The following is a 27,525-nucleotide window of genomic DNA, read 5'->3' as shown; positions in this document are numbered from 1 at the left end:
TCATATTTGGGCTCTTACAAAAAATGTTAATGAATTTTCCTGATGATGGGATAATGGGTTAATTCTTTGATGTCTCTCTTTCCCTTGTTTTCGGTCCTTTATAACTTTTCTATAATGAGCATATATTATTTATTATCTTCATAATTGGAAAGTAACTTCTTAATTGGACTTGGCCTTCTTGATAATCAAGGTAAGAAGAGTAAATCAGTCATTTAGATAATTAGAATTAGAGAAGAGGTAGTAGGTCAATTCCCTCAAGAAAGTAAGTTTTTACAGTACTGTCTTTTACTTGAAGCCCTAAACAATATAATGCAGTCTGATCTGAGAATCATTTCTCAGCAAATGCATGGACAGCACCCACAAATGCTTCTTCACTTTTCAAAAACAGCAGAAGTCATAAGTGATTCTATAACAGGCTAGGACCAGATGTCCATTAAATGGATTATGTATCCTTAGTCCACTACTCTGAAAGATTGCTGTGAAATGAGCGCATGCGTGAGTAGATACACATGCTCCCTGGATCTGGTTTGCAAATGTGCTCAGAGCTGGCTATAGTAGCTTGGAGTATCTGAGGATGAGAAATAAAATATGTGTTTAAAGTTTTATAATAATATTGGATTTTCATTGATAAAAGTCTAGAGTAAGGAATTCAAAGTTACTGACTAAAGACAGATTTTATTTGGAAACCACATGAAAAGGCAAGAGAGATGAATAGATAGTGAAAATAGAGGAGAGAATTTTCTTGCTGAGAGAAAGGCCACCCTCAAACACCCAGTTAGTAGCAAAGTCGGAGCTCAGTTCTTTAAACTTTGGATTATGAGATTTTCAAACATTTACAGAAAACTAGAAAGAAGAGGGTAAGGAACCTCAGTGTCAGCACTGATCAACATGTCAGTGTCACATTCCCTATCATCCATATTCAAGACATCACATGCCATCAAAGTATAAACTGAATTATAATCAGCATATTTCTAAATTTTATTTCCCATTCATGACATCACTTCATGATATTTCACAAGTTGTTTTTAAATACATGCAGATAGGGGCAGCCCCAGTCACTCAGTGGTTTAGCGCCGCCTTCAGCCCAGGGTGTGATCCTGGAGACCCAGGGTCGAGTCCCACGTGGGGCTCCCTGCATGGAGCCTGCTTCTCCCTCTGCCTGTGTCTCTGCCTCTCTCTCCCTCTCTCTGTGTTTCTCATGAATAAATAAATAAAATCTAAAAAAAAAACCAAAACAAAACATGCAGATAGGTTAATTTGCCTGTCATTAAGTGTCAGATTTCTCCAGGAAAATGTTTTTACTAGTGCCTCCCTCTGCAACTATCTCTCAGGACCCAGTACAGTGGGGCAGCTAGAACAGTGCTTGCTATAGATGCTACCCTCCATGAGACACATGCTGATCACCATAAATGCAACTCACAGAAAGATGTAAGATGGTAAAAAGAAATGTCATGTCTTTCTCTAATAATCGTATGGTAAGAAAATTATTATATACTTACTTGTTGTAAAAACCAATCATTACAAACTTCATTGAATGACATCATCACTCTCGTCCATCCCTTTGTTCAATAAGCGAAGCCAAACATGAGCTCCAACTTGTGAAATCATTTCTTTCTATTCATCTTTTGCCACTGTTGAAATGTTCTCTGATATGTTTAGGTTTTGGAACCTGATGAGGGTGAATGGAAACTCATTCAAGTCTGGCTTTATAAGTGTTCACTTCATAGGGTGATTCTTGGTTTTCTTTGTTTTTGTTTTTAAATCTACTTGGAGAAACTTTCCTCTCCCTACCCAAGAATGTGTTTCCGTCCCGCCATAGTCAAGATCCAAGGCAAAAAACATGTTTGCTGAAGATAGTCAAAATTACGACAGCCAAAGAAAAGAATTCTCCAGAATGTAACCTCACATATGTATCAAACCAGATGTTTACCTGTTCACTGTGAGAGGAGCTGGAAGTACATCAAAAACCAGTGATGGGAATAGCTTTGATCCTCATGCAGAGGGAGGAGTTCAGGAAAATTTGGGGTTCCAGTAAAGCTCTGACCTCCTGAGGCTATATTTAAACTTAGGAAATGGTTTTTCTTGGCTGAGTCAATGCCCCTAACCACTTCTATCAGGCCACAGAAGAGTCTTTGAGCTACGTTGGAAATTGCTACTCCCTACTTTTGTCTCTCCTGGTAAAGGAATGAGGCTTGAATGGTTTCAGAGAGTCACTTGACATCTCTAGGACTCAGTTTCCCCATCTGAGATTACTACTAATGCTGACTTTCTGTGATTCCTACTCGGTCCCTTGCATAGAGACTCAAAGGGTGCTGTTCCCTTGGCATACAACAGGAAGTTTCAGCTCACCCAGAAGCATCATACCAATCAGCTCTTGACACATTAGGTCTCAAACTGTTGTTGTCCATGGTTTATACAAGATGGTGGCTGCTGGTAACACTTTGGAGATAGAACCTGGTCAAATCAAATACATCTTGACAGACCTAGAGTTGCCTTGGACAATACATTCTGTCGTTCCACGGGATTTGTAGATTAAAGTTAGTTCTAAGACAGAGGAGAGAGAATTATCTTCTCTGCCCAGCTAGTTCCAGCTATGTCTAGACAGCTGTAGGATTGCCTTGGTTTCTCAGAAAGGACAAATGGAAAAGGAAGATAAAATTCTAGGATCTCTTTAAGCCAAAGGAATTCTCTGGAACATTTCAAGTTCTGGCAAGGTCCTTGGGTCATGACATAGTATCAGATCTGCCAAAACAACATTAAGTCTAGGGAGAGAATCCAGGAATTCAAGGATGTCAATTCTGGCATCGTTTTTAAGGGTTTCGGAGGGCTCTTTGCCATCTCTGATGGTGGGTCGTGGTTGTTAATACTACAGAGCAAGATGGCAAAACCACATTTGGGAAGCCAATGCTACTTTCCCTCCACCACCACTGCCACCTCCTGCTGCTTACATTCCAATGAGTTATTTTGCTCTCACTGTTTAACAACAACAACAACAAAAAAGAGAACAACATAAAGGTTTTTGTGTACCTTGTTCAATTGGAGAATTTTATTGTTTTTCATTTATCACTGTAAAACCAAGGACAATTTTATGGCTTTTTTTTTTTAATAGTTGTTACATGTAGGGCAATCTGTCTGTAAGTAGAGCTAAACTACTCTAAAAGAAATGAATCCTACATGGTTTCCCCCTCAAGTCAAGTGTCTTGTTTAAATAAACTTGGTAAAGAAAAAAAAGAAAGAGAAAGCCAATGCTAAACAGAAAAGACTTTAACTTTTGTATGGTTTATTCCCTTTGTCTCAGCCTCAGAGCAAGGAGAGGCCAAGTCATCCTGGATGGCACACTGGGGCCTCTGCTTCTGTTGGAGACAAGCCCAGCTGGATTTTTCTTTGCCCAGCAAGAGGACGGCTCCCACTGCCAGCAGTCCTCCATCGCCCTCAGCCCCCCACGTCCACTTCTGGACAAAGGTCGGGCTGGCTGTGCAGATGAGGAGGGATTGAAGAACAATTGAGGACAGACATGAGGCCGTGCTATTTCGATGGGAGTTCTGAGATCACCGGGGGCAGACATGCCCCAGCACTTGGGCCTGCTGAGAGACACACGGCTTCTTGAACCCTACAGCCCCTCTGTTAGAGACTCGGTACACACTCCGTTTATAACTGAGGAAATGTAAATTCAGAGAGATGAAGCGACTGGCCCAAGATCACACATTATTAAGTGCCAGGAGTGAAGTTTATTATTATTTTAAATATTTTATTTATTCATGAGAGACACAGAGAGAGACAGAGACATAGGCAGAGGGAGAAGCAGGTTCCCTGTGGGGAGTCCAATGCGGGACTCGATCCCAGGACCCCAGGATCATGACCTGAACTGAAGGCAGACACTCAACCACTGAGCCCCCCAGGTGCTCCCAGGAGTGGAGTTTATTTTTTTTATTTATTTTTTTATTTTTATTTTTATTTTTTTTTTTTTTTAGGAGTGGAGTTTAAAACCCCCCTTTTGGCTCTAAATCTATTATGTTTGTCCCTATGCCTCATGACCACCAATTTCTAAGAGTCTTCTTCCTACATTCTAGGTCAATCACACTTTCTCATAGAACAGGAAGATGTTCCAGTGCCAAGTTATTTGAACCAGTCCTCCTTCCCAGAATGTATTACCATAACATTAATTTGTCCAAAAAAAAATATTTATTGGCCACCTATACTGGTTGCTGGGAAAAAGCAAGGAAGCAAGCAGATAAGAATCTCTGCTTACTATCTAATGGGAGAAGACACCTAATAAATGAAATAAATAAAGCATAGAGTATGCTAGATGGCAGTGGGTGCAGTGGAGAAAAATAAAGCAGGAGAGAGTATTTGTTGGGGAAAGGGCTTATGTGGCTATGTGGAAGCATATTCCAGGCAGAGAAGAGTAGGTGCCAAGACCCTGGGGTGGAAGCATGTCCAAATGGTGGCAAAATGAAGGAGGCTGGTGTGGTTGGCAGAGCTTGATCAGGAGAAAGAGGGGCAGATGAATTCAGGGAGTTGTCAGGCATAGCCTGATCATGGGCAGCCTTATAGCCCGAGTAAAGACCTTGGCTTCTAAAACAAGATGGGAAGTGTTTGGATATTTTGTGCAGAATGACATGATTTGTATTGACTTAGATTTTTAAAGTTGTGAAAATAGACCAAACAAAGGAGAAACAGCAGGGAGGCTAAATAAAAAGAAAGCTATGGCAACAGCCAAGGAGAAAGATAGCGATGGTTTGGGCCGGGTGGAAGGATGGGGGGGAGGAGTTGGATTCTGAAAGTATAGATAAGAACAAACAAGATATGCAGATAAGTAGGGTGTGAGCTGAATCACAGGACAAGTGGAAGGGACAGAGGGCACTGGGCCAGAAGCCTGTGATTCTCAGTTGGGAGTTTCAACCCATCTCATGTTTACAGTTACCTGAGGAAAATCACTGAAAAATTGGGGCCTCATTTTTCACACATTCCTGATCACACAGCCTCAGATGAATGTGATGTCTGTGCCCGAGTTCATTTGCTCAGAAATGAATCAGTTTTGTGTGACCTCATGCAAATTCATCAGCCTGAGCAATCGTGGCATGGAGACCGAGGTCAAATCTGGAATGTTTTGGGAGCAAATATAAAAACCAAAACCCAGAAAGGAGCATTATAGCTGTGAGAAATTAATTTAGGGAGGTTTCTTTCTCAAAAAAAAGTTCAATCTCGTTCTTGGTAGGCTAAGAATGAATAGCCACCGAAGAAAATTTGTTTGTAAAAAAGAAAACTGTTTTTGCCAAAGCTTTATGATCTCTAGGTACAATATGTATTTTGTACTCTTTGAACCTGTATTTATAATATGTTACCTAGTTGGAGATTAATACATTTTGACACACTCTCAAAATTATCTTCAGTTTTAGTTTTGTGTGAAAAAGGCTTCTTTTGGTTTCCCTTGACTCTGAGGCAGGTTTATTACCACCTTGGAATTTTTCTAAATTTTTACCAGCAAGAGAGCTGTATGATTGAATTATTCTAAGTGACTTAAATGCTTACAACTTCCCCAATCTTATGTAAACACGCAAAGCCCAAGCTGCCTCTTTCCAATTCACAAATTCAGAGAAAGCACCCCTAATTGTAACATTCTGGATAAGCGTGGAGCAGTTGGTGAGCTCCTCCTAGGGGTGAAGGGGCAGGAGTTAGAGCAAGACAGGTTTCTGGGTTACCCCTTCCTCCTCCTACCTTCATTGGCTAATACCCTCCCCAATTTTTTCCATCACAACCTACTATTCTAATTCCAAGTATCTTGATATCCTCCAAGGTAACTGATAAGCCATTTCTTAAGCCAATTTAATTGAATTACAAGTGTATCTCACAGAAACTGTGTTTTTTTTTTTAATAAATTGCAGGTTTGTGGCAATCCTGCCCCTAGCAAGCCTATTGGTGCCATTTTTCCAAAAGCATTTGCTCACCGCATGTCTCTGTGTCATATGTTGGTAATTGTCACAATTTTTCAAACTTCTTCATTACTATTCTATTTGTTAGGTGACCTGTGATCAGTGATTATGAGTCACTGAAAGCTCAGATGATGGTTAGGATTTTTTAGCAATGAAGTTTTTTTTTTTTTTTTAAGATTTTATTTATCTGAGAGAGAGTGAGAAAGAGAGAGCATGAGATGGGGGGAGGGTGGAGGGAGAAGCAGACTCCCAGCTGAGTGGGGAACCTGATCCTGAGCCTGGGACCCCAGGGTCATGACCTGAGTGAGCTGAAGGCAGATGCTTAACTGACTGGGCCACCCACATACCCCACAATAGAGTATTTTAAAACTAAGGTATGTACATAGGTTTTTTTTTTTTAGACATAACATTAATGCACACTTAATAGACTATAGTATACTGTCAACTTAACACTTTATATGCACTAGGAGGCCAAGAAATTCATCTGAGTCATTTTGTTGTGATATTTGCCTTTTTGCAGAGGTCTAGAACCAAACCCACAATATCTCTGAGACACACCTGTATTAGTGATGAAGAAGGACTAGTCCTAGCTCCCTGCACTGTTCTGATGAAATAATGGAATGCTTAGGCACTGAAAAGATATCTGTTTAATAAGGAGTTTCTTTGGGAGACTCACAAAATCTCCTCATAAGGTGGTCTCCTTCCTTGCATATACTTTAAATCATCCGTCTTTAATATTGTCCCTGAGGCTGTTTCAGAGGGTCTACAAAGTCAAAACTATTGTTGTCATCATGCCAATACATCATTTGCCCTTTTCACTCTCATTTTCTCAGAAGTGTGCTGTGGAACTTGCCAGATGCTATGTGATGGGTAATGTTGACATCACGCTGATGGTGATGCTAACAGGACACATGCTTGTATAGTTTTGTTTTTAAAATTTATAAGCTTTAATTACAAATGTGGTAAATTTGTAGATTTACTTCTCTTTACAAGAAAGCTCCTTGGGGTCCTCAATAATGTGTTTGAGCATGTTCTAAGTTTTTGAGAACTGCTGCTTTAGTTATCCCGCCTGATCTGGCAGCTGAGATACCAGGCAGGGTGGAAGGAAGCTCCTATTAGATTTGAAACTGTGTAACCTAATCAGTTTTTCAAAGGTTGGTATCTAAAAGCAAAATCAAAAGACTATATACAAGGAAGTGCCCCCCAAATGACCAGGTTACGTCAAAAGGACACAGTTACCAACTTTATGGAGCTCCCACTGGCCTGACTGGGGATATCTGATTTGTGACTTTGTGACTTATCAGAAATGTTAGTGGCATCTTTTAGCAGGTGAGAGATAGAGGGGAGGGGAGGGTTTCACATACAGCGGGAAAATATAAAGATTATCATTAATGTCCACATTTCCCAAAAAAGTATCACGAACCAAGTATTTAGACTTGACATTTATAATCATTCAGTATCTTAATACAAATATAATAATACAGAATTAAATAACATATGAAAAGCTTACTAAATTAAATATACAAATATCCAATTCAACAGTGAACACAACTTGCGTTTTAGTTCCTAGGTCACTGAGTAGAGACAAAAGGTACTGAAAAAGTCACTAATTTGGTCTTGTGATTAAGAGTTCAAAATTGTAAAAAAAAAAAAAAAAAAAAGAGTTCAAAATTGTTTCACTAGTTAGAACAATATATTTAGGACAAAGGCATTTGTAAACCCATACATATTTTCTCTGCTATTATGAGAAGTTAACTCATGGGAAAAGAAGCTAGGAGGGAAAAGCGTTTGAATGGACTGTTATTCAGGAAACTTCCTAAATGCTTGTTTTTGTTTTATTATATATTTTCATTATACTAAATTGAGTTCACAATGACTAATATAGAACTCGATCATATTATAAGTCAAATGGGACAGGAAATGCTTTTTTTAAAATGTGAGCTGCTGGACCAAGAATACTTCTTCTTCTATATAAGTAGATAAGTCAAGTTAAGGTTGTCAGCGTTATTCTGACTAGTAAGTAATGAATTCAGTTCCATAGTCATTGTGGTCAACATCACAGAAGAACATGAAGAACAGCAGTGAAACCAAGGGTTCTAGAAAGACCTGTGACTAACCAGGCAATGAGTTACCTCATAGAGTGACTACCATCACCAGGTGATGAGGAAACAAGACTCCTGGACCTAAGAACAATATGGAAGAAGAGATGGAACAGCAACAGAAAGGTAAAAGGTGGTTTCAGAAAAGTTCTCTGGTCCTTAACACCTTCCTGTGTTCTCCGTTCTTTTTTTTTTTCCATTTCTTTATTTCTTTTTTTCCTGGTGTTACATCAGTTTTTAGAGCAGAATGGCAAACTATCAGGTCCAGATTTCTAATTTTCTGGATGCAGCTGTGAAGCTCATTGAGCTACAACGATGAACAAAGGGCTGCCATCAGGTAGAGCCCGAGTCAGCCTCTGAGTTGTGGCTACTGATTCAAAATCCAGTATCCTTTCGACAGCACAACGCTGCATTGCTTCACATAATCAAGTCCTACAACAGACTTGAGAGGTAAAATGACTTCCTTTTGGAACTCCCAGAAGCGCTGGGTAGCTTAGATGGCAGTAGAAAATCTTGAAATTCTTAGGTCTTTTACCCCTACCTCTTCTGTTCTTTAGGTCCCTTAGAGAAGACCCTTTTCCTCCTGCCTTCCTCCTGAGTCAGATTCAAGTAGACCAGGGCATAACTTTCTGGGTTCTGAAAACTTTCAGGGTGTGATTCCTCTAGGGCTCTGGATAAAAGAAAGATCAAGATATTAACTTCAAACATTTATAATGCCTATCCTAATACATTTGAGGATAAATAACAGAAAGGTCAGTAAGCATAGAATATACCTGGGCAAAGATAAGGACATTCCTGACCCAATGTGATATGGGAGACTGTGACTGTTTCTAAGGACATAGGTAATTCTAGGAAATAATGTTTTGGAGAATCAAGACTACAAGCAAAAAAAAAAAAAAAAAAAAAAAAGTCAAAAATATTCCAAATAATCTACACGTGTCTCATTTATAAGACCTTGAGCTTTGTTTCCTGTAGATACGAACTTGCTGGACATTGGGCTGGGAGTGGTCACATAGTGGACATATGGAGGGCCTTTCAGGGCTACCAGATTTCTAGCACATAAACTGAAAGGATGTAGACCTCCCCACAAGGCATGTAGTCAATGAAGGAAAAGACCCGGGATTTTTATCTTGGTGCCACCTCTCATTCTCGGTGTAACCTTAAGTAATTCTTTACCAGAAACTGTAATGTTTTAAACCTCCCAAAATTCCAGTATCCACTAATTGTGGTAAAAGACCCAGAACAGCTCAGGCAAGATTGCCCAGGCCTAAGGTTCTGCTAGTAAGTGACTTTGTAATCAGGTCATGACAGGATATGACGGATGGCATCTGCACCCATCCAAGGGTAAACTCTTGTAGAAAAATATGTTGGAACGCAAGATTTCTTCCAGCAATTTTGGCCTAAGCAGTTCAATAAAGATTGCCTCACACTTTTCTCATCTAAAGCACCACATTTCAGGACACCTAGGTGGCTCAGCAGTTGAACGACCTTCGGCTCAGGGTGTGATCCTGGAGCTCCGGGATCGAGTCCCACATTGGGCTCCCTGCAAGGAGCCTGCTTCTCCCTCTGCCTAAGTCTCTGCCTCTCTCCTTCTGTGTCTCTCATGAATAAATAAATAAAATCTTTTAAAAAATACATTAAATAAGTAAAGCAGGGATCCCTGGGTGGCGCAGCGGTTTGGCGCCTGCCTTTGGCCCAGGGCGCGATCCTGGAGACCCGGGATCGAATCCCACGTCGGGCTCCCGGTGCATGGAGCCTGCTTCTCCCTCTGCCTGTGTCTCAGCCTCTCTCCTCTCTGTGTGTGACTATCATAAATAAATAAAAATTAAAAAAAATAAATAAATAAGTAAAGCGCCACATTTCTTCTGCTTGGAGCTATGAGGAAACTGGGTTAGGGGTGCGGGCTGCCACCCATGCAGCTTGCGTCAGGGAGACATAAGTACACTTATTACGCAAAGATTCTTATTATTTTCGAAACAAATAGTCTTTGTATTGTCCTTCCAACTATTACCAATTTCACCATCACAAGCTATTTATTGGGCACTTCTGTTCTTTGTTATAGCACTAAGCTTAAAATAGAAGTGACACGATTCCAACCAGGACATAGAGTTTTAGTAACACCGCCACTGTTACCTCCAAAAGAGCCCATTTCCAGATTACATTATTACAAAGGGAAATTAATGAATTCAGGGTAATTACACAGATGATGAGGATGAGGAAAAAAAACCCCTCTAGACACTTGAAGAAAAAGTGAAGTTTGGCATATGCATTTCATATGAGAGTCTAAATTTTCTATTGTTTGCCAATGCTGCCTTGACTCAATCAAACAAAAGAAAACTGGTACTCAAAATAAAAATTTCAAAAATTGAGGTGGTTAACCATCTACTAAGATCTGCCCCCAAAGTGAGGTTAGTTTCTGAGAAGCAAGTGATCACTGGTGGGTTGATTAATGAGAAATCAAAGGCTATTCTCAATTCCAAACTTAACTTCATTGTAGTCTATGTGGAAGGGACAAATTTATGACATCAACTGGGTTTTAATAGAAAGAACTATTATTATAGAATGGTGGAAAATTTCCCTAGGAAATTTTATTTTATTTTTTCACTTTCTATTTTAGTAATAAAGAACTAGATTCATGAAAGAAAAAGAAAATAGGATGTTCTTTGAAGACGTATCAACCTATTATCTTACTGTTGTTGTCTCATGGGCGGTAACCATGATGATCCCATCAGGAATGGCACAGAGAGAAACTGCCTCTATCTCATCATAACCTTCCTCCAGCATGTACCTTTACTGGTGAAAAGAACACCACCATTCTCTCTGGCATTAAATAGAATCACAATAAAAAGAGAGTCTACTGTTTCTACAAAAATAACATCACCATTACAGATCACTCCTCTATCCCAAAACTACAAACTTGCTTGTGCTTTTGTGAGCAATGACTAAGGGATTTTGTTCTAAAATAGACTTTGTTGTTGCTGTTCTTATTTATTTAACAAAGAGTCGAACCTTATTTAACTAGATTTGTCTTCCCACTGGCTGGCTTTCTGGAGATGATTCTTTTCTACTTCAGTAAATTCAAGACTTAATTCAGCCTCCCTCTCCTCATGTCTCTCCATGAATTTTGAACACAGGCACATACACGTTCACACACATTCAGTTCCCCTTCTTCACTTCCTTATTTCTAAACACAGTGCCATTTTCCCAGTCACCAGGCTCAGAAACTTGGTGTCATTTTTTTTATCATGTTTTCCTGTCCATTCAAAAGTTTTATGTGTTTGGGTGATGATGGAAAGAAAAAGAGAGGGAAAAAAAGAAAACCCAAAGTAAGGTTAGGAAAGATAGGAAGCAAATGTCATAGGACCACCCACTTTCATCACAAATTGATAATCAGAATTTGGTACTTAAAGAACCTTAAGGTGTCAATATCTTCTAGGGAAGGGTTTCCTTCCCTTTCTCCTACTTTTTTGTATAATTTAAGTTTTGTTCTTGAGTGTTTAAGTCTCCAGTATTACTGGCACTTAGTTTTACTAACTATTTAAGTATATGGGACCAAATGATCTGGCTGTTTTTTGTTTTTTTTTTTTTAATTAGCAAATTTTTGAAACTAGCAAAAAACTTCAGTCACCCAAAATATGCCATTGAACATCCAATGTGATTAACTAGGTTAGTCGTATGTCATGAAGATATCACCAATAAATGGCAATCCCAGTGCTTGCAAAATTCTATAGAGGTTCAAGTGCTTATTTCATAAATGAGAAAAGCCTGAGAATAAAGAGAGCTGACTCCCTTTGCTTCAGGAACTGGAAAAGACCTTGAACAATTATATTTCCCAGGAACCCAAGACTTACTTAATGAACAAAGGACAATTATTTTGCAAATGCCCCACTCTAGTGGAATTTACCTTGGACTTGAATAGATTGTATTATTAGATTCTCCTCCAACAGGGACTTTTTAAGATGAATTTGAACACTTCGTGCTTTACTTTTCAAAAGAGTATAGCAGTAGCAGCAAGCAAGGACTAAAATCAATGCAGCCCAATAATGCCTTTCAAGTCAGGACTCCAGGGCATCATAGCTGGAAGAACATTCTGGCAGAGGTCAGCAGACCAAAACCGGGGTTCTAGTCCTAAGCTTCTTGTTAACTAGCTGTGTGACCTTAGGGAAGGAAGTCCATTTCCCTCTCTGGATTCGAATCCTACTTGGAAAAAATGAAATGTTTGGATAAAGTAGAATCAAAGAGCCTTCTGCCTTTGACATTCTGCAGAGCACTAATGAATTCTAGGGCTTATGTTTATATGCAGTAAAATGATCTGATCTGTAATCTTCTCTTCCCACAGAACAGATACTTTTATCTACTTTTACAAAAGGGTTGTTGAAACTGAAGATTTGTCGCCTTTTTTTTTTTTTATAAAATCACAAGAATTAATCTGGTGTTTATATAAGGCTTATATAAGGCAAAATTAAGTGTTCAAAAAACCTAGAACATGAAAGATAGTTGAAGAGACACAAAATAAAAAGGGAAAAAGGGTAGCGGTTGAGTGAAATTTTTCATAGAAACTTAAAATAACACTCTAAACCAACAGGTTTTTTTTTTTTTTTTCTTCTCTACAGGAAAAAACTCTCTTATCAGCCTTTCACCCTTGGAAATCCCCACCACAAACACCATAAACTGCAGGTTTCCATTAACTTTAATAAATTATGCACTGCCTTATGAAAACAAAAACATTAATTCTCTCTCTCTCGCTGACTCCTCTTGTTTTAGAGTGTCTCATTTTATACTATCTCCCAATGTTTCAGACTCTGCATTTATGAGATTCTGAAATTACAAAAAGAAAAGAATTGAGGGACACCTGGGTGGCTCAGCGGTTTAGCGCCGCCTTCAGCCCAGGGTGTGATCCTGGAGTCCTGGGATCGAGTCCCACATCGGGCTCCCTGCATGGAGCCTGCTTCTCCCTCTGCCTGTGTCTCTGCATGAATAAATAAAATCTTTAAAAAAAAAAAAAAAAGAATTGAAAGCATCAGTTTGAAAATCTATCCATTCATCCCATGATTCATTCACTATTTTAATTAAACCTTCTTGAACATCTAACATACATGAGACACTGTGATAGACATTGTAGAGACAGAGAAAATCTATAGTCTATAAGGACAGAAATGACATGACATATTTATTTATTTTATTTTATTTTTTATTTTTTTTTAAACATTTTATTTATTTATTCATGAAAGACACATACACACACACAGAGAGAGAGAGAGAGAAAGAGAGAGAGAGAGAGAGGCAGAGACACAGGCAGAGGCAGAAACACAGGCAGAGGCAGAAGCACGCTCCATGCAGGGAGCCCGATGTGGGACTCAATCCCGGGCCTCCAGGATCACACCCTGGGCTGAAGGCGGCGCTAAACCACTGAGCCACCGGGGCTGCCCGACATGACATATTTATAAGTACAGATCACCTGTATGCTATCTATAGTGTTTGAGACATAGCGAGAGTATAACAAAGAAAATACTATCTAATTAGTGAATATACTGGACTATCTCAGAGTCTCTTACTGGAGTAGCTGGCCTGAGGAGTGCTATCGATAGAAAAGAGATTGTCCTCGTTAACACGGATTGGAACAAGTGTGTGTACTTGAGACTTCTTTCTCTAGTTTTGCCATCAGCTGCAGTGAGTGGATAAACATTTTCCACATTTCCTCTCATCAACCCTTCCTCTTAATTTAGACATAATTAGCCATGAAATGATCTTAGCAAATGAAAAGCAGAAGCATCCAGCTTAATGTCCAACTACAAGAAAATGACACACATCCCGAAGTGTCCTAAAATACCAGCACACAACAAACAAAACACATTGTTGCCATCCTTACTTACCATCTTCCTGTGTCCCTCCCAAATTGCTATTAAAAAATCATTTGTTTCCTTGTCTGTATGTCCTATAATAACTCACCTCTGTCCTGGTTCCGACGACGTTTCCAGTATAATAAGATTGAGATTAAGACCAGAAGAATTACCAGGGAAACAATACTTAACAACAGCGGAACAGAAAACCAAAAACCTATAGATGGTGAAGGGGGGAGAAAGGAGAAACAAAGTCATAAGTGGAAACTGTGAGGCAAAAAGTGATAAAGCAACTCTTGTGATGAGTTTTTCCTTAAATTGAGCTTTCAATGAAAATTATCCTTGAATATATACCAACTGAGATCTCTGTTAGTGGTTCCACATTATTTCAATAACAACCAGTTAATAATAGTCTAACTACATGTTTTATGTGGTTACTATCTCATAAGAGCTTTGAACATGTAACTTCATTTAATACTCAAGACAGCCCAAGAGTTAGGTATTATCACCTCACATAAAAAAACAACAACAGAACAAAAAAACTGAGGCTCAGAGAAGCTAAGGAAGCCCCAAATCAGCATCTTAAGTGTTAGAACCAAGGCTTGCTCAGGGATCAGTTTGCCTCCAAAGCACACATTCTTTGCCATACAGTCCATTAAAGTAATATATTTATTGAGGAAGCTGTGGAAAATATAGAGAAATATGAAGGAAAAAAACCGTGAATTTCAGGATTCCAACCCCAGGAGTAACTCATCTCAATGTTTTTATTGTATTTCTTCTAATCTATGTCTTTGTTATTAAATCTCTTTCCAACAGTCAATAAATGCAGCTCCTCAGTGTCACTGTGCACTACTAAGGCAGGGGGAGAGTTTCCTGATTCAGGAGTTTCCAGCATCTTCCCCATACTTCTATAAAGGGATTTGCACATCACAATTCAATGGAGCACCTTCAGACAGAGAGATGTGTCTAACTTCCATTCTTCCAGTGCTTAATATGCTTGAAGCATCGAAGACTTTCAGTGATGTTCACAGAACAAACATGGGACACCTGGGTGGCTCAGCGGTTGAACATCTGCCTTCAGCTCTGGGTGTGATCCCAGGGTCCTGGGATCGAGTCCCGCATTGGGCTCTCCAGAGGGAGCCTGCTTCTCCCTCTGCCTGTGTCTCTGCCTCTTTCTTTGTGTCTCTCATGAATGAATGAATGAATGAATGAATGAATGAATGAATAAATAAATAAATAAATAAATAAATAAATAAATAAATAAAATCTTTAAAAAGAATTTACAAACTATGGAAGTTGAGTTTGTCATTCTTGGAAAAGAAGACATGTGCCTTTTCAGGTGTTTGTTTTCTGGGGAGATTTACCCTCTGCCTTGGCTGAAAATGAGGATCTCTTCACAGATGTCCAAATCTAACCCTGCAAATCTCTTGACTAAATTTACCTAAATGTCGACTTTTTGATTAGTCTGTTTTTTTTCAAGGACCCCCCCCCCCCAAATGATAACCGGAAATGTTCCCTAGAAGCTACACACCAATAAGGCATGCAGGGGAAACCAATAAGGCATACAGGGGAAACTTTTTCTAGGCTTCATTGCTTAAAATGCTCCCTGGGGAAAAAAAAAAAAAAGCACCAATATCTTTTTAGGAGGCTTATTACGGAGAGCCTCACCCAGACCTAGTGCTTCCAAATCACACAGATCAAAACTGTGGCTATTCCAAAAGCATCCTGCCTAAAACTGCCACTCCCTTTAGTTTCCTGCCCACAACACTCATTTCTTGTATCCATGAGGCCCAGAGACAGCAGCTTAAAGAGAAACACAAGAAAGCAAAAGGGGTCTTGCGCAGGAGGCAGTCTGTTTCAAAGGGATGCGGAAGACATCGTCAGGTCAATCCCTTTCTTAAAAGCTCAGTGGCCCCTCTTCCACAGTGTAGATTATGCAAAGCCTTCCTCATAGATGTCACCTCTTCCAGGAAATGCTCGTGGATCCCTCTAGACTGAGCTGATGCTCTCCTCCCAAACCCTCAGTCGTCCCGGGGGTGCACCGGTGTGCACCGTAGCTTTCTTATCGCACACAGTGGTATAACTGCCCATTCTGTGCTCCCATTCTGGGATAGGAGCTTTGTGAGCCTAGGGCCTGAGTCTCGCTTACTGTGCCAGTTCAAGAGTCCCAAAGCTTGCGACAGTAGACACTCTGGAAGTGTCAGCAGCATGGGAAACAACAACAACGACAAAAATGCATGGGTGGATCTCAGCAGAAGTATTTGGTATGTGGCCAACCTACCACACTTACTAAGTAAAACTTTCTCAACTCTGTTTTTCTTTCCTTACTTACTCCATTCTCTCCCTCGAGCTCCTCTGCTAAGTGGCCAAGAGGCTTTGCAGAACATTCAGCACCTTCCAGGTGCTGATGGCAGACGCACCCACAGCCATCTTTGCCCACCTTCTCTTACCTTTATCCACAGTCTGCCTGAGGCTGGTCACTGTCCCCAGGTGCAGAACCTGGCAAACCACTTCCTTCCCCACTTGTCTCTTGGGATCTTTGACGTGGAGGATGCTTATGACTGATGTGGTCCCATTGGGGTGCAAGAGAACCTCAGTACTGTTTTCAATCCCTGACCCAGCGACCTTCCAGGAGATCACAGGTGCTGGGCGGGCATTGGCAAAGCACGTGATATTTAGCTGGTCTTCGAAGAAGTTGTAGTGAAGAAACACTGTGGGCTGTACTGGGACAAAAAAAAATGATGGTCTACCATGAATTAAGCACCACATGCTCCTCAGAGGCTGAAGGAAGATCTTTACAGAAAGACACTGGTGAGGGGGAGGCCTCAAGGGATAAGGTGGCCCATCCAACTTGAACTGGGCCTTCTCGGTTCTTCCTGTGTCTAAGCAATCGCCTGGCCAGAGGGATGGAAACTGGCCTAGTACAACCCTGTAACAAGAAAAATCCTCTCTGTAGTTTGTCTGCAGGGGAATTAGCTCAATGGACAGAGGGGGTCTTCTTTCCCAAACAGTCTAGAGCCTACTTATTCTGTTCTCCTTTTCCATGGGCAAGGCAGCCATCTCTGACTTCTTCTGGGTATCCCTCTCATAGTCTGACAATGGTCAGCGCTTCCAGACAGGTAGCCTGTGCTTCTCGGAAGCCCCAGGGCAGCTTCAGAACAGAGCCCGTGGATGGGCTGCTGCTCAGAAGTGGGCCTTGGTCTGCTTGGAGCTGGACCAGGGAATGAGATGCAATGGAGGAGACTTGAAAAGTCCCCACTCAGAATTATCTATAGAAAATGTAAATTAGAAATTCACTGCTGATAACCAGAAAGTCACAGAATGACAGCTGGAAGGACCTTGGGGATCACCTTATGGAGTTAAGAGGAAAATAATGAGCTTATGAGAAAAGGATATTACGTTAGTTCAGCTGCAACCCTGTTCCCTTTCAAAAGTCCCTTGACTAGCGAAGTCATTATCAGTGTGTACTTTCAATGTGTAGTTTATCTCTGCTAAGCAAATGCAAGCCAGCTTTCCTGTGGTTGCTCTGGAGCCTACAAGATAACTAAAGGGCAGGAGCTAAATGAAAGCCTGGTCTGTGTTTAGAGGTTCAAGAGGCAGGTAGGTGGCAGTGGGCTGGAGGAAATACAGAGCCAAAGGACTGTGGCTTTTTTCCATGAGATTACTAAAGTCACTGGGCTTGAGGGGAAGACAGATAAAAGTGAAGAAAGGCGAGTATGGTTGGCATGGAGACTGGGTGTCAGGGCTCTCTGGTATATCAAGAGATGACTTCCATGAAAGCTCTAAGGTGTGGCTGGAAAGGCTCAGTGTGGAAAAGAACTGGGTTACTAGCCAGAAGACGCAGGGGAACCTGGTTTTCAGGCAAAAAATAATACAAAAGGTTATAAGTAAAGGAGGGGCAGTAGAAAAGAGAAAGATGAGGAGAAAAAAAAGAAGAAAGGAGAAAAGAAAAGGTAACAGATGGGAAGCTAGGGGGGCTAAGTGGTTGAGCACCTGCCTGTGGCTCAGGGGTCCTAGAATGGAGTCCTGCTTCTCCCTCTGCCTATGTCTCTGACTCTCTCTCTGTGTCTCTCATGAATAAGTAAATAAAATCTCAAAAATTTTTAAAAAGTAACAGAAATGAGTAAAACATGACATAAGAAGAAAAAAGAAAAGTGAAGAGGTAGGAGGAAGGATGAAAGGAAAGAAGGGAAGACTGGAAGGGAAGATGGGGAAAGACAAAGAGAGACAAAGTCTCTTTGTCTTCAAAGAGACAAAGAAAACAAAAGAATTAGAGTCAAGAAGAAAACCTGAGGTAATATCCTGCAGAGAGGACTCTTCATAGGCAAAATAAGCAAGGGAAACCTTTTTCCAGTGTTGCCATCCCCCCCTCTGCACTCTTGTCTACTGAGCCTCCTCTTACCCATGTCCAATATTCTTGGTGGGCTCGCACTCTCACTTTCACATTCCTGATAACTCTGTCTACATTTCTCTTTCCCTTCTAAAACACTCACCAGCTGTGCCATGGTCCAAAGTTGCCCCTTACTCCCACTTCTCAGTTCCCAATCTCAGCTATGTGTCAGTTAAAAGTAAAAGAATCTTCTCAAACTAAGCCTCTTGGATTGTAAAAGAATGCTTATTATCCAATTAAATCCCTAGTTGGCATCAGGTTATGAAGAGCCTCTGCCATATGTCCCCTTATCAATCCCGAGAGAATTTTGGTGAGACAAAATGAGAGGGACCACTGTAATTGGCTCCAGGTGAGCCCAATCTGGCCAACATGTTAGATCCAAAAATGGTAAAGCTGTTAGAGATCCCACACATGATCTATCAGATAAATAAACTCTGGTTCAGAGCGGACAGGACTCTTCCAAGGCCACGTGATGGCTAATGGCAACGCTAGGTCTGAATCACATCACATTTACGGAGAACCCATCATCCTCACCATGGTACTTAATTTACTCTTGCTGACAACATGATTTCTCAGAGCAAAGGTCCCTCCACGCAGAGATTCAATGTAGCCCCCGTGAACTTTCCAAAATAACCACAAGCACGGTCATAGCAGACATGAAAGGCTAAGCATCTTCTCATGAACCTTTCTGAGGTTAGGATCCTGAAAAACTAGGCCTACCACCACGTTCCGAACATTGTGGAGCATAACACGTCTAGCCAGAGACAATGTATTCTCGGAGATCCTCACCAGAGAGGGTGAGGCAGGCTGTTCCCGAGATCTTCCCAGAACCAAAAGTGTTGAAGAGGCACTTGTAACACCCTTCATCCTCCAGGGTGGTATTCCAGAAGGTAATGGTTGAGTTCTTGAGCTCCAGCTGGGTGACATTTATCTTGTCCTTGTAGGCAGGCTGGACCACGACCCCATGATTCTTGCTGAAGGTGACCATGTTTTCCAGGCTCACAGGCTTGACTTTTTGCCATGTCACTATCAAGACTTCCTCGGGATTTTGCAGAGAGCATCTTAAGGAAGCGGGTGTATTCAGCAGCCTTTTTTCGTCTTGGGTCACCACTTACATGGAATCATAAAAGAACATTTATATTTTAAAATTTAATACATGACATACGTACTTTTCTGATTAAAAAATGCATGTTCAAAGTTCAACATAGAAAAGATAGCGGATAGTGCAAAAAAAACATTTACCTACATGCCTGATGCTGCTAGAGAAATGTAGGTTCAAATATGTTTAGTCGGTCTTTAAGAGTAACAAAGTAAAAAAACAAAAACAAACAAAGAAAAAAAACAAGAAAGTAAACTCTCAGTGACTAGAAGTTGTGTGAAGAACCCCTGTAAACTGGAAGTAGGTAGAATGAGGTTGGAGATGAAGACTGCCAGAGAGAACAGAAGCATCACCAAGAGGGCTCATGCCCAGAGGGGTAGAAGCAAGAAAGGGCCCATGGACAATTGGCAGAGTGATTAGTTTAAGTGCAGATGTAGCAGCTCTTCACACTCTACACATACACTCTACAGAGGGGGCGTCTGCCTCCAGAGAGCAGTGGTGAACACAGGGACATAAGGAAGAAAAGTGTAACAATAAAATATAAAACTATGGGCAACCCAGGTGGCTCAGCGGTTGAGCATCTGCCTTCAGCTCAGGGCATGATCCTGGAGACCTGGGATCGAGTCTGGAGACCTGGGATCGAGTCCCATGTCGGGCTCCCTGAATGGAGCCTGCTTCTCCCTCTGCCTGTGTCTCTGCCTCTCTCTCTGTGTCTCTCATGAATAAGTAAATAAAATCTTTAAGTATATATATATATATATATATATATATATATATATATATATATGAAAATAATATGCTTTAGGAACCCTGCACAGGACCAGATGGCTTTGACAACCAGTAACAGTCTACCCATTCCCACATTTTTACTTAATGCAGTGAAGAATATAAGGCGTGATAGTAATTTCTTCCCCCTCCAATGCTTGCTGTTCATACTGATACAACAGATGATTCAGTGGGAAATCTTAATATAATTAGGCAGACATTTGAGAAAGCTGACACAACGAAAGAAGAAAAAGCCTCTACAAACCCAAGAATTCCTACCAAATGAATAAAGTTACCATAAATTGATAAACACTTTGATACGAGTAAATGCAATATCTCAAGTGTAAAAAGAAGCCAGCATTGTAAATAGTAGAAAGTAGAGTTGCAGAAAGTGACAAATATAAAATCTTAATGATTTGGCTGACTTAGTAGACTGGACGTCACTGAAGAGTAAACTAAGTAGGAAAAGCAGGTCATGGAATTCTTCCAGAATGTAGCACAAAGAGATAAAGATATGGAAAAAAAATTAAAGAAAAATTCAAAGACCTGGGATGTTCTGGCATCAGACCGTTGAGACTTACAAAAAGGCAAAAGGAAGAATGGGAGACAAAAGCACTGTAAGGGACAAAATGTATTTTTCAAAATAATAAAAGGAGCAATCTAAAATAAGATATATTCATTATAAGCCTTTATGATGGGAAGCCTGGGTGGCTCAGTCAGTTAAGCATCCACCTCTTAATTTTAGCTCAAGTCATGGCCTCAGGGTCATGGGATTGAGCCCCACGTTGGGCTCCAGGCTCAGCGAGGAGTCTGCTTGAGATTTCCTCTCCCTCTCCCTGCCATGTTCTCTCTCACTCTCTCTCTCAAATAAGTAAATAAATCCCTAACAAACAAAGGTTTATGTGTCTAACAACCTAAGTGAAAAATATAAAAGGCCATAGAATTGCAAAGAAAAAATTTTAAATGCACAATGATAATGGGAGAGTGTTTCGATAGTTTGCTCAGGGATTTTCAATTCCGTATATTAGATGCTACATATAAAGCAAAAAAGTCAAATATAAGAATGAGAAGATTTGAAAAGTGAGGATTTATACATAAATCATTACATATATGTTTAGGTTTTATATATGTGTGTGTATATAGGAATGTATTTATAAACTTTTACCCAAAGAGAACATATAATCTTTATAAATATTCCCCTAGATTGAACTTGAAATAGTGTAAGAAAAGCTCTTACCCTATGACCTTGAAACTGTCCGCAACGCAATCAACAAAAAATTTGCATACTTCTTTGAACTCTAACTATACCAGATACCATAGCAAGAATAACCAATTCCATCAATTACTATAAAAGACAAGGAGATATAATGTATTAAAATCCATAGAAATTAATAAAGCCATTTTCAGAGGAAAATATTCAATCCTAAGGAAGCAAGAATGATGGAAAAAATGAATGCACACATATATCCAAACATCTCACTCCCCCAAAAGATAAAAGGAGTGAATTAACATAGATAAAGGCACAAATTAATGAAATGGTACACAACATGTAGACCTAATCAAAAATACCAAAATCTGTTTTTTTTTTAAATGAATAACATAGAGAAAACGTTAGCTAGTGTGATTAGAAAAAAAAAGAAGCACAAACAAATAAACAATATCCTCTCAATGGCGCTTCCACAACGTCAGGGATGAGAAGGTAGGCAGAGCAAGAGATACAAATTGAAGCCACGAGTGCCACGGAAGTATAGTTTTCGGGAGGTGTACTCTTGGTAGATGTGAAAAGTTCTAGAGTCTATACCTGTTGTTGGGGTTTTCTGAAGGTTTGTTGAGATTTTGCAGAGCAGAGATTTGAAGAAATTGCTGCTCTTAGAATGGAGAGTAGAAAAGGAACCAGAGCTAGGGTTTTCACTTCTTAGGTGATTGTCCTACTTGACAATGGAAGAAATAATTTAGTGGAAAGTTTACAATTCTTGGATGCTTCTATGGAATTCCATTTAGATTCCATTCCCTTCTCCCCCACCCCTCGCTCCCCACCAGTCGGTTGGTAAAGGCTCTGCCGTGGATGGTGTGAAGCCTGCCCTGTCTCTACCCGTGAAGGCTGACGGAGAGCAACATCACATGCAAGGTGATAAAAGGTCAGTGGCAAAGTGAGGGGTGGCTTCCCCTGGAACAGAGAAAGGCCTGGCACAATTAGGAAACTCAACAGATAAGTGGACAGCACAGGCATATGCTATATATAATAGACCGTGAACCTATGTAACCTCTCTATTTTGTTATTTTCCATTGTTTTCTGCAAAAGAGGGGTACACCCAATTTAAAGGTTTACTGCCAGCTTATCTTCCAAGAAGGGTATGTTCATCCATCCTCCCCAAGCATTTCCAAATCTTTATAAACATAGAGAATTACATTTAGATAATATTTCTTTTTTTTAACTTTTTTTTTTTTTTTTTTTTTTTTTTTTTTTTTTAAAGATTTTATTTATTTATTCATGATAGTCACAGAGAGAGAGAGAGGCAGAGACACAGGCAGAGGGAGAAGCAGGCTCCATGCACCGGGAGCCCGACGTGGGATTCGATCCCGGGTCTCCAGGATCGCGCCCTGGGCCAAAGGCAGGCGCCAAACCGCTGCGCCACCCAGGGATCCCTCTTTTTTTTAACTTAAATAATATTTCAAACTTATTTGATTTGACAGGTGAAAGACATCTTAATCGAGAAAGATATCTTAATCGAAATGAATTTTTTCATGTCTGGTTTTAGCTATGGAAACAGTTTCTAAATATTCAAAGTGTTTTTCCACTTTGAAAACAAAAAATGTGGAAAGCAGAAAGAACCACTCCCATTCCTCCAAGCAAATTACATGTTTAAATAATTCATGCAGACAAATGAAGTAGCACAGCACAAAACAACAGTAGCCAGATGTCTGTCTCCTCTCCAGAAATTATGCTTTCTGGACTCCAGGCAGGGGAACTGGTATCTTTTTACCTTGCGCCCTGCATAGCATCACTCTTGCCAAGAGCCAAATCAGTCCACAGGTAGACAGTTGACAGAAGAGCCTCCTGAACACCTGAAGACAGAAAGCAAAGCACAGAAATGGGCATTTGCATGTGGATCAGAAGCTAAGGAAGCTTCGGTCTCAGGGCTACTTGAGGGAAATGCTGCAGCTGACGTTTTAACCACCAGATGACTTTGGTTTTGTGGATGCAGAACCAGAGACTATAATGGAAGAAATAAAGGAGTGTGCTCAGGATGTGGGAAGAGAAAAGCATGACTCCTCTGTAATGGCAATCCCTAGCAATTTGAGGTCTTGATTTAGGGCCATTATTGTCTAGGGCAAGGCCTCAAAGATGGGGGATGGCTGGGGGAACAAATTGCCCTAAAAACACAGAGAAAACACAGAGGCTATAAATGCTAAAGAGCACCCACTTCCCAAATAATCCACATCTGTTAACATTAAAGACATAATTCAGGGGCAACCACTTTCCAGAAGGATAATGACTGCCTTGACCTTCGCCAAAGTAGATTCTCCTGCAAGTTCTGCAAACTTTATGTGAATCACTCCTTTTAAAAAATAGTAATGTCCAGGGGCACAGCTGGTTAAGCATCCAACCTTTGCTTTCAGCTCAGGTCATGATCTCAAGGTCCAGGGATCAAGCCCTGTCTCAGGCTCCGCACTTAGCACAGAGTCTGCTTGAGATTCTCTCTCCCTCTCCCTCTGTCCCTCCCACTTGTGCTCATTCATTCTCTCTCTCTCTCTCTCAAGTAAATAAATAAATCTTTTTTAAAAGTAGTATTTATTTATTTATTTATTTATTTATTTATTTATTTATTTGCTTTATTTTCACGTGTCTGGGCAGAAATCCTTGGTATTCTTACATGGTAACATTTAATGCCATTCTGGGTATCATTTATTACAAAATGAGAGGATGGGAAGCAGATAAATTAACTTCTCTCTATAGTGGCCCCCATGGATCCATTTACTTGGTCTTCGTGCATGTGTTCATGAGGGTAGAGGCAAGAAATAGAACTTTTCCCTATAGTTCTCTATGATAGAGATGTGGAAGAAATGTGGGTTTCTCTGTATTTTTCTTTAACTGACTTTCATATTGTCATTTCAGCTATAGAGGTAGAGACTTCATTTCAGCCAATATCTCATAATCTCTGTCAGTTGAGCCCCTACCACTTCAGCACCTCATAATTGTCCCAATCTCTGGCACTGCATCTCCAGGCTTAGAGGCTCACACATTGCCAAGCCATCATGGCACAGGGCTACTAACCCTTGGTTGCAACCATCTATCCACAGTAGAAGTCCCTGAGACAGCTGCGTTCCCCTCAATATATCAGTGTTACTATCTTAGGCACTGTATTAAGTGGTTTAAATGCTTAATTCTCATAGTAACCCAATGAAATAACAGTATTTATTTATTTAGCGCTTACTTACGTCACTCACTAGTCTTGGGCACATTTGTGCAATTAAACCTTGGGTTTATACAAAGTGTCTTCTCTTATTCTCTTTTGTTTTGATTCCATGCTCCCAGGTCCTCTCTGTGTTAGGCCAAGGAAAAATCTACAAGCTTTCTCTGCCTAGACCCCCATGTATCTACCCATCTCCAATTTATGCTTTCCTTGTCATGATGAGAAGGCCAGTCTCTTCCCACAGTCGTCCCCCACCCCCCCCCCCAGGAAAGCAAGGTGCAGGTGTTTTCCATTCTTGGATTTCAACACCTCCTTGTACGTTCTATTTACCAGCCTCCTGAACTCCCTCCCCATTCACAGAGACCGGGCACAGGGCTGCCTTTTCAGAACACAAGATCGTGTCTGAATTCAGATTTTATTTAGTCCCTCTTTGCTCTCCCAGCCTAGAAAATACTTATTTCCCTTAGGATCAAGAAAGCTGGTTTCTCCATTCCCTGCATTCTTCCCCTCTGGAATAATGTATGTCCTTGGGTTTTCCAGCATTTAGGCTTTAAGGCTCAAGTGCTCAGGCTCTTGGCTTCCGAAACTAAAAAGCTTTCTTTGGCACTCGAACTCCATGCCATTTTTTTTTTTTTAACCATATGCCCCTCTCTCACATGGAAACCCAAATCCTAGCAAAGATGATGAGGAATGCAGAACGGATTGGCTCTCATAGTGAAAATCTGTGTTTTAGGATAACAGAGAAAGCAGATGCACACCTAAACACGCTGGGTAGGCGGGGAGCAAAGAATTTTTAAGAAAGAAAAGGAAAACACCGAGGCTCCTTCCACAGTTTGGCTATCGTGGCCATCGCTGCTATAAACATCGGGGTGCAGGTGTCCCGGCGTTTCATTGCATTTGTATCTTTGAGGGTATTATGCTGAGTGAAGTACGTCAGTCGGAGAAGGACAAACATTATATGTTCTCATTCATTTGGGGAATATAAATAATAGTGAAAGGGAATATAAGGGAAGGGAGAAGAAATATGTGGGAAATATCAGAAAGGGAGACAGAACGTAAAGACTGCTAACTCTGGGAAACGAACTAGGGGTGGTAGAAGGGGAGGAGGGCGGGGGGTGGGAGTGAATAGGTGACGGCACTGGGGGTTATTCTGTATGTTAGTAAATTGAACACCAATAAAAAATAAATTAAAAAAATAAATATGCACCTCAAAAAAAAAAATAAATACCCTCAGTTCCAAAAAAAAAAAAAAAAAAAAAAAAAAGAAAAGGAAAACACAACGATGGTGGAAGGGAATTAGAAGGAAAGCCTTGCTATTAAATATATACATAATTATTGTGGCTGATGAGCCGGAGTTAGCACAAATACCAGATGTGTGGGCTCCGACAAACGACTTCACCTCTCCAAGATGCAGGCAAAAATAAAATCACCAATCCTTCTGTTAAAAAAGACTAAACAAGACAGCACATGATATGCACCCAAGACTAGTGAGTGATGTAAGTAAGCGCTAAATAAATACTATTGTTATTTCATTGGGTTACTATGAGAATCAAGCATTTAACCCACTTAATACAGTGCCTAAGATATAGGAACATTGATATATGTGAGGCAACCTAAAAAAAAAAAAAAATTTTCAAAAAAAAAAAAAATACCATTAATCAAATCACGTATAGGGAGTCCAAAATGGAGAAAATGGAGAAATCCAATTCTACCCCTTGCCAAGAGGGCCAGAGTTCCCAGAGGCCTGGTCTTACCTGGCGGCTGGCCCCCTGGCAGGTAACTGCTCCTATCCATGCCTCTTCCCCTGAGTTTCTAGGAGCAAATCCTGATCCCATGGCGCGTAGTCGCATGGATTTGGAAAAATTAACCTCTCTGCTTGTTTTCCTTATTTGTAAAATCACAGAAGCATTCCTCCTCCGAAGGATGGTTGTCAAGATTTAGCAGCATCCAGGGCGCGGAGTAAACACAAGCTCCGAGGCCACCGTTCTCCTTTGTTAAGAAAGATACTGAAATAACTGGCCAAGCGGTCTTGCCAAGAAACCGTACATGAAAAAAGAAAACAAAAGCAAACCCGAGGTATTACTCGTATCTGGATCTTAAGGGTTCCCTGCTACCATCCCAGTGGACCCAGATCCTCGTCCAGTCCGCGGCGCGTAAACAGATCCCGAACACACAAAGTGCCTGTGTCGCCTGGATACCCTGGTCTTTAACCCTGACTCCTCTCGTCCCTTTCTGGGCCCCCCGAGCCCAAGGCCCGGAGGATGGGGGAGGCCGGCGCCCCCCGGGCGGAGCGAGCTCTCCCGGCGCCAGGGAGCGCTGGATTCCGCGGTCCCACCTCCGCGGCGGTGCCCGCGGGGACCCGGCGCTGGACCTGCCAGCCGCCCCCGCCCCCGCCCCCGCCCCCCCAGCCCCAGGACCCCCGCGAGCCCTGCGCCGCCGGCTCCCGCCACGCCCCGCCCCCCCGCCGGCCTCCCGGCGCCCCCCCTGCGCCCCCGCTGCCCTCCCTGCGCCGCCTTGCGCCCTCTCTGCACTCCCTGAGCCCTCCCTGCGGCCCCCCCTGCGCCCCCGCTGACCTCCCTGCGCCCCCTCTGCACTCCCTGAGCCCTCCCTGCGCCCCCGCTGTACCCCCTGAGCCCTCCCTGCGCCCCCGCTGTCCCCCCCTGCACCCCGTCTGCCCTCCCTGCGCCCCCAATGCCCTCCTGCGCCCCCCGCTGGCCTCCCTCTGCCCCCCGCTGCCCTCCCTGAGCCCCCGCTGCCCCCCGCTGCCCCCTGTACCCCCGTTGCCCCCCCCGCCCCCGCGCGCTCTGTCCACGCGGCGCCGCGCTCACCCGCATCCCCGCGGTGGCTCGGGCGGCGCCGCACTGCGGCCGGGGCTGGGAGCCCGAGGGAATTTCACGGGGCGGCCCGGGCGCGCGGAGGAGGCCCTGTCCCCGCCCCAGCCCCGCCGACCGCCTCCCCGCCGCGCCGCAGCCGGCCGCGGGCTC

General features: G+C 41.7%; 1 protein-coding gene across 11 annotated transcripts; it reads right to left on the bottom strand.

The window, feature by feature from the left end:
* Positions 1-954: 954 nt before the first annotated feature.
* On the bottom strand, positions 955-27,525 carry CD200 (CD200 molecule). 11 transcript variants are annotated; one of them, XM_049105137.1, is made up of 8 exons: positions 27,370-27,522; positions 26,296-26,569; positions 23,111-23,192; positions 21,928-22,054; positions 19,052-19,372; positions 16,323-16,595; positions 13,982-14,089; positions 955-1,217 (listed from the first exon to the last, which is right to left on the bottom strand). In XM_049105137.1, exons 5-8 carry the CDS (start codon positions 19,248-19,250, stop codon positions 1,060-1,062), a joined length of 738 nt encoding a protein of 245 aa, XP_048961094.1. In that variant the 5' UTR covers positions 19,251-19,372; positions 21,928-22,054; positions 23,111-23,192; positions 26,296-26,569; positions 27,370-27,522; the 3' UTR covers positions 955-1,059. The 11 variants fall into 11 exon arrangements, 10 of the variants coding, with proteins under 10 accessions (XP_048961094.1, XP_048961090.1, XP_048961088.1 ...); XR_007407870.1 differs by lacking the exon at positions 21,928-22,054 and adding an exon at positions 1,500-1,669 and having other exon boundaries at positions 1,078-1,217; XM_049105133.1 differs by lacking the exon at positions 21,928-22,054 and having other exon boundaries at positions 26,296-26,530; positions 27,370-27,525.

The sequence above is a fragment of the Canis lupus genome, chromosome 33, assembly GCF_003254725.2.
Source record: "Canis lupus dingo isolate Sandy chromosome 33, ASM325472v2, whole genome shotgun sequence".
Lineage (NCBI taxonomy): Eukaryota > Metazoa > Chordata > Mammalia > Carnivora > Canidae > Canis > Canis lupus.
This window is presented reverse-complemented; position numbering and strand designations above follow the sequence as displayed.